This window comes from Alosa sapidissima, chromosome 7 (genome assembly GCF_018492685.1).
Source record: "Alosa sapidissima isolate fAloSap1 chromosome 7, fAloSap1.pri, whole genome shotgun sequence".
In the NCBI taxonomy this organism is placed as follows: domain Eukaryota; kingdom Metazoa; phylum Chordata; class Actinopteri; order Clupeiformes; family Clupeidae; genus Alosa; species Alosa sapidissima.
Genome location: NC_055963.1, coordinates 30,412,913 through 30,420,239, shown reverse-complemented (window position 1 = coordinate 30,420,239; position 7,327 = coordinate 30,412,913). Strand labels below are relative to the sequence as shown.

Genomic DNA, 7,327 nt, shown 5'->3' with positions numbered 1-7,327 from the left:
ACAGCCGACTAACGAATAGGATGGGTGAAACCAGAGACGATTGGGAGTGCTGGAACTCTCAGAACCCCCAAATATATTAACGCATAAATTAATACATTAGCTCCAGAACTACCATAACAAAAGTCTGGCTGTTTACCTTGGATAGCAACTTGCCGCATTATAAACCAAAACACATAGCAGATGCAGGGGCTAAGGCATCACTTCCAAATGGCATATGCAGGTGCAGGACTGGACAATGAAAATATCGTCCTGTATCGATTAATGATCATCAATTAGAATTTCACAGTATTTGTGAGTACTGTCACTACTCACAACACGAACAAGTATCAACTGTTGGCACACTCTTTATTGTTTGTCGTAGAACATTTTTCCGATTTTGAAACAGGAGCTGTGCACAGGAATCCCCCATCCCCCAAACTCTTACTGGAGACACCGGACTTCACGTTATGCAGAAGCATCATTGTGACTTCATTCCTTTCAAGGTAAATCTATGAACTGCGTGGAAAACAACAAAAATACAACAATGGCAAAAGTTAAGAAGTTATTCATTCGTTCCTGAGAACGAGCTAAAGTCAGTAGGGATTTCACTTTGGCTAATGGCTATCAACATATTAACGTGACATTGAAAGTAAAAAAAAAAAAGTAATGCTGAGAACAATTATACAAAATTATTTAATTAAATACCAACCCCAACTCCCCTTATTTTATAAGCAAAATGTTGAATCACAATGCAACAAGTTGTTCAATAATATATTTCTGATCTATAAAGCTTGAGGTGGTCTCTTTCAAAAGGATCAAGTATATGTCAGGCTGCTAAAGAGCCCTGACTCCATCAATAACTCAAAAGATCCACTCTTGACTATAATTGATCCTTGATTGAGAGATCACCCCTCACTCAATACTGTGTACTCTCAATACAATCAATGAGTCTCTAATTTTGGCATGGCTGTCTCCATTTGTACAACCTCAGTACCAAAATCAATTTCAAGTTGTGCAACTCTATTCAAACAAAACCATCAAAATACAATTCATTGTATTATCTTACAGAATTATCTACAGAGATGGGTTTAGTAAGATTAAGTTATCTTTACAGCAATTTCATTATACCTTTACAGACCAAAAGAACTCAATGCCAATTGGTTCCATGGTGAGACAAAGAAATGTTAAAACACATTGTGCTGAACTTGGCCTTCAGTATCTACACTTCCCTAAAATGGCATATTTCTTCACAGTTGACTGCCCAGGCATGGACAGACTCCTGTCCCTTTCTTTAGACTTGAACTGTTTGGAGGAAATGCATCATTAAGCACTACTGACTTGAAAGAAGTGCTTAGTGAGGGGTCACTGACTCTCCCATGGGGAGTCTACCACTAGTCCAAAAGAGAAAACATGTCGTCTTGTACCACAGCCATCTTCATGGTATTAAGGTATGCACTGCCTTCCGATTTAAAGAGAACTTTTCCATAAAGTCCAAAAGGTAGAATCAACAGAGGTCACCAAATACAGCAAGAAAAAAAAAACATAACATCCTGTAAATTTGGTGCATTATCCACAGCTTATTTTTTTAAACAGAAAAAAAAAAATGACAATGAAGTTCATCCATTGCTTGTGGAACATTAAGAAACAAAATACATTAACATGTAGCAGTTCAACTACAATGCAGTCTATTAATAAATAAGACCGGGAAAAAAACACTGCAGGCCTTCTCTTTAAATTCATGAGAATAGCAGTCCATCCAGGTAAACTCATAAGCATACAGTACATATGGAGTCCTCTGTTAGCCTCAGTAGCGCTCATGAGCTCTGCAGGTCAGCAGTCCCGCTCACCTCAACGTCCATCGGCTCCTCACTGTTCCGTACATCAGCTCCATTTGTTTGATGGTTGGCTTCTGGCTCCTTGTCAGATGTGTGCGTCGCAGGCGCAACACTCGCTATTGAGGTCGTTTCCCCATTGTCTGTTGCATCAGTTGTACTGCTAAAGTCTGTCCTGGGTTGCTTTTCAGCTCGTTCGTCCACAGTCCTCCCGACGCGTTTGGCAGGTGATGCCTCCCCTAAACACTGGGTGCCCTGGTTGGGCTGACCGTCTGCGGGCTCAGAGGGGCCTTTGCTCTGGTGGGGACTGCTTGGCGGTTCTTGTGTGACCCCATTGCCAGATGGCACTGTGTCGCTCTCCCTTTTCTTCTTCAGTGGCTTCTCAAGCTCAGGCTCTGACGCAGCCATCTCCTGAGAGTCGAGCTTGCTCTTGCTAGGCTCTTTGGGCGTCTCCTTCAGCTGACCGCTGTCTTTGAGTTTGTCGTCTTTGCTTTCCTTGTCCTTTGCAGGACTAGCATCAGAGGAGCTGGACTGCTCCATCTCGCCATTCTCGCTGTTGCTCTTCGTGCCATTGGGGAGAGGATTCCCCGACAATGACTTGTCAGGAACAGACTCGCCCAGAGACCCTTCCAAAGGTCTCTCTGCATCCACACTCATCGAATTGTCCTCTTCCATTTGACTCTGTGTGTCCGACGCGTTGTCCATCTGCTTCCCTTCCCTGCCCAGCTCTGTGTCCTTCACTTTCCCTCTCGAACGTCCTTCGTCTGCAACCGCACTCTCCCCATTTCCTGCAGCCAACTCTTGCCGCTTCTCAGACTTCTTCTTGAAGAGCTTCTGGACCTTTCTGGGACACCAAACAAACTTGTCTTTCGGCTCGTAATGCTGGTAGGCATAGCGAATGAGCCTCTTGCGCTCGCGCTTATCCCGGACAGCAAACACAAAGTAGTCGAGGACACTCCGCTTGACACTGCTCAAGTTCTTCCTCACCAAAGTCTCCTCCAGGAAGAAGCGAACAAGATGGGGTTGGTAGTGCTCGAATCCCAGCTCTCCGAGGCTCTTCAGGATGCGGGTAATGCGCAAGTTGTTGTGCATATTCCTGGAGAATAAGAGAGATGGCTATTTTAATTATTGATACCAAAAGCATTTCAGTATATTCTCATCTAAAATGCACATCAGCAAGAAAATATCAGTGTGATTACTCCAGAGCAACAGAGAATAGATACACTTAATGAAGTTTCCTACTGCAAGCCAACTTCATCCAGAGACTTGTGGTATTATGTCTATTAACAGGTACACAGGTATCTCTTTTGCAAATGGAAAGCCAACATATGTGCACTGATGTGTACAAAGATTTGTGGGTGGATCTTCCAAGCATACATTTGAAAGTCTCAACCTTCGCATCCACCAGTTAATTCATGTCTTTCAGTCAGCATAGTGCATGAAAATGAACCTTTGAGCAGGCAGAACTGATTAAAAACTGCCTGCAAACTTAAAAGTGGTGGATGCACTCAGCCTCTACATCAGCTGGCCTTGGCACGCCGTACATGGTGCGACAGCAGTGCATCTGAAAAGATCTTGATTGCAGTGTCTTTTCACATATTAATAATAGCCTTGTCCTCCTACTCTTTATTGTGACTGTCGGAGTAGATGAGGACTAACCGCTCAAGGTTGGCAAATCTCTCTCTCCAGTTGTCAGCGCGTTTGACCTCCCCTGTATTCTTGTTTGTCAGCTGGATGCCGTAGAAGCCAAGCATGAGCTCGTACGACTCCACCAGCCTGGCCCTGGCTTCCTCGCTCTCCCTGAACGCCTGCGGAAATCGCCACCAGGAGCGGGGGTGTGTGGAGTAGAAAAGTTATTTCACTCAAGGCCATATAAATCACACACAAATGCACTCACTTCCTTTCATTAATTTGCAATCCAATCAGATCATATATAATGTATAAAGTATATAAACTGTAATAAGTAATTAATAAGCATATGATATCCAAAAAGTCTTGATGTCTTTCAGGGGGGTAGTTTTATTCACCCACCTGTATTTCCTTCTTTGTGAGTTCTGACGCCATATAATTAACCCCTGGTTCACGCAACGGAAACAGCCTGAGAGGGGGGGAAAGCAATATAATTATATTTATAATAATACAATAATTCAACAGTTTTGCTTTAAAAAGCTGCAGTTCATACAGATATACTGAGGATAAAACCAGTGCACTTTTCTTTTTCTCTGCACCAGTGTTTTCAGGTCAAGTCTTGTATATGTGTTAAAAGTTCCCATCTAAGCAGGAGACCCAGATGAACACTTCAGAAAAGGGCAGAGGTTAAACTGATCCAGCTAGCCATAACAAACTGACTCATTGTCTGTCTGGGCAAGGACAGAGGATTGATTATAATGTGAGAATATCTAGAGCACCACCGGTTCTAGTGCCTCCACTGTGGCACATCTGAGTATGCACTAGCAACAATCCACACCTACCATGATAGTAAGTTCTCAAAGGTGACAAGAGACTAAACATAATGCTGGTCTTGACAGTGGAAAATTATACTTCTTGCCTTCAGTAAGACAGTATCCAGACACTGCAAAACTCATTTAGGCCTACAATATTTGCACTGGTAATTTTATATGTTCAAATTATGCATCCGAGGGCGTAAGGACTAAGGACACAGAGGACTTACCACTGAATATAGGAATGCACCCTTTCCAGTCTCTTGTAGTCCGTCCTCCATTCTTTATGAAACATTTCTATTGACACATCTGAAAAAAAATATCAGAGTAGCATTCACTCATCACTTTGCCAACAGCTGACTCTATGAGAATGCAATACATCCTAAAACCAAAGCACCCACCGTCAGGAGAAGAGGAGATTTCATTTAGATAGAATTTCAAATTTGTCATCCTTTCTTCTGGGCATTCATCATCATTAATGTTCTAGGGAAGGAGAAACAAGTTGTAGTACATTAGTGGGGCGACAGACGTTTACATTCTATTGTTGACAGGTGGACAGAGACAATATACACAGTGATTTAAAGATGTGTGACTCACTGGATACCCATGTCGGTAGTTCTGCATATCTTTAGCTGCCCTCAGGTTTCTAGAGGAAGAATTAGACCACTGTAGTGGAGAAAACAATGCATTAATAATAAAGCTAGTTCTCAACATTTGTATTTCATAAAAAAACTTTTAAAAAAACTGCATATGGTCATACATTTTGTCCAGGTTAAATCGTATGGCAAATCCAATGCTTGGCCAGCCCACAGTGGTTTGCATTTACAGGAAGTAAACTAAACTCCTCACTATTTGCCCATACCAATCATTCTCCTCTTAAAGTGCTACATTTCTCTTTCTGGCATGGCTTCTAGAGTCAAGGGTAACGGACATTCCATCACCATCCCACTTATAAGAAGGGGAGGCCCTGCAGTCTTCCTCTCTAACCCCACACTGATCAAGTAACAAGGCAGCTGACAGTTGTAGTAGACACAACAACTTACTATAAAGTTTGACACTAGTACATGAGCACAGAGTCTAGGTAGTCCTAAATGGTGCAAGACGTTGCGCATATAACATGACGTAGCCGATAAGAGCCCTTCCATCTATTCTTTCCCATTTTAAGCATCTGCATTGAGGCATTTGATTGACACAAGGTGTCAAAACGCTGTTACTAAAACATAGACTGGCGATGGTAATGCGGGATAAACATAATTAGATTCCAAACACTGGACGTGGAAATTATAAGATGTTAATTCAATTCCTGTTCGGATGTGTATGTAATACTATGTCTACTAGGTCACTAGCTAGCCAGCGCTTCGATTTACAGCCTTCAGATAGACGAACACCGTTATCATGACCTAAGAAGCCAGAGGAATTCCTCTTATTTAAAAAATTAGTCTTGAAACACTCAACGCATGGAACCCTGCATGATTTACAAAGTATTTTCGTGCAGCTTTGCTTTCGGCTGATTGAACACTTCCGGTAACGAGTGCCACCAACTCCCAGTGGCAATGGTGGCTAATTGCTAGTGTGCTAACAGATCAGATGAAGACATGGCTAATTAACCAGTGCGTGATAAGTAATTTTACGATGAATTAAAGATGTCACACTGGTTTAGCAAAAATAAGATCCCGTGTAAATGCTGACTGACCAGACAATAACTAAAACCAGAGCCCTTAATAGACATTCTCTGCTAAAATGTTGCTATAGCGAGTTAGCATTTGGCTATCTGACTAGCTTGCTAGCAAGCTAGATATCTGCATATAACCAAGCCTCTCGGTTTGATAAACAATAATTCAACTGGCAAGGTGGTCCACACATTTGCGGTAATATTAGTTTGTGAAACCTACATCTCCTAGAGCTAATGTTAAGAATACGCCAATGACCACAACAATTCATACAAATCTCCACAAGTTACCACCCACAGATCGTATCAATATGAAGATAAAATATCGAAAGACATACAAAGCCCGTCTTGGGTTTTTTAGTTTTGTCCTGGCTTGACCGCCGCGTTGTATTTTCTCCAAAGTCATCTCCATCGCTCTCAGTGTCCCAGGTCGAATCATACTCGCAAACCAAATCGTCCTCCATCACTGAGCGCAGTGTATGTATAAATTCAGGAAACTTGCTTATATGCGCAAAATCAACTTTTGGACGATCCACTCCTGGCTCTAAAGGCGAAAAATGACCACCCGGTCCTTCTGCAACAAATCCCCGAAAATTCCATAGCCGAATGGACACAGAGTAGGCTAAAAGTGATGCAGGAGAGAACGTGGGCCCGGTGACAGTGGCTAATGCTTGCTAAATTAGCGCTAGCATGGCCAGAGTGGGTGCCCTCTTGTCACATGGTTCTTAAAGAGGATGTAAAATTGTTAATGCAACGTCTAGTCTGCCTGGCCTTTATATTAAGTAGGCAAAATCAGAATTAATTCATCAGGGGGTTTTCAATATCACATGCAAACTAGATGACCACAACGGTCGGGTCAATTCGCGCCTTATTATTGTGCACTTAAGGAATTTAAAAGATTAAATTGACCCCTTAGGCCTACATGACGTTATTTTTTGTCTGGCACTTGCACATCCACTAGAGATGAGCAGTCATCAGAGATTACTGCAAGTATGCCTAGGCCAATGACTACATGTTCTAGACTTTTGACAGGTAATTTCGTTACTATACCTTTTTCAAGGCACTTGTTCAAAAGGGTTGTTCTTAGGGCCTGTCCACACGGAGACGCTTTTTAGGTTAAACGCAGAGGTTTTGCTTCGTCTTGGCCGAGCGTCCAAACGAATCCTGTACGCACTGCCCGAAACCGCACTTTTCTGAAACCTGGTCCCAGAGTGGAGAAATCTGAAACCGTAGCCCGTAGGCGACAGAATAGCCTAGAACTTGGGTAAGCCTTGCGTTTACTAGCCTAATTGCGGTGATAGCCAAAACTAATGTGAATCACGGACTATCCTACAACCAAGGAAAGTAAAGGTGATCAGTAGGCCTACCTGCGTTAGCCAAATAAAGGAAGGGACTGCACCCTTCAC

At 42.6% G+C, this 7,327-nt stretch overlaps 1 protein-coding gene across 2 annotated transcripts; it reads right to left on the bottom strand.

Moving 5' to 3' along the window:
* Positions 1–328: 328 nt before the first annotated feature.
* Positions 329–6,624, bottom strand: ogfr (opioid growth factor receptor). 2 transcript variants are annotated; one of them, XM_042097244.1, is made up of 7 exons: positions 6,260–6,624; positions 4,850–4,918; positions 4,654–4,735; positions 4,483–4,561; positions 3,843–3,909; positions 3,471–3,619; positions 329–2,907 (listed from the first exon to the last, which is right to left on the bottom strand). In XM_042097244.1, exons 1-7 carry the CDS (start codon positions 6,383–6,385, stop codon positions 1,794–1,796), a joined length of 1,686 nt encoding a protein of 561 aa, XP_041953178.1. In that variant the 5' UTR covers positions 6,386–6,624; the 3' UTR covers positions 329–1,793. The 2 variants fall into 2 exon arrangements, with proteins under 2 accessions (XP_041953178.1, XP_041953179.1); XM_042097245.1 differs by lacking the exon at positions 6,260–6,624 and adding an exon at positions 5,013–5,922.
* Positions 6,625–7,327: the final 703 nt, after the last annotated feature.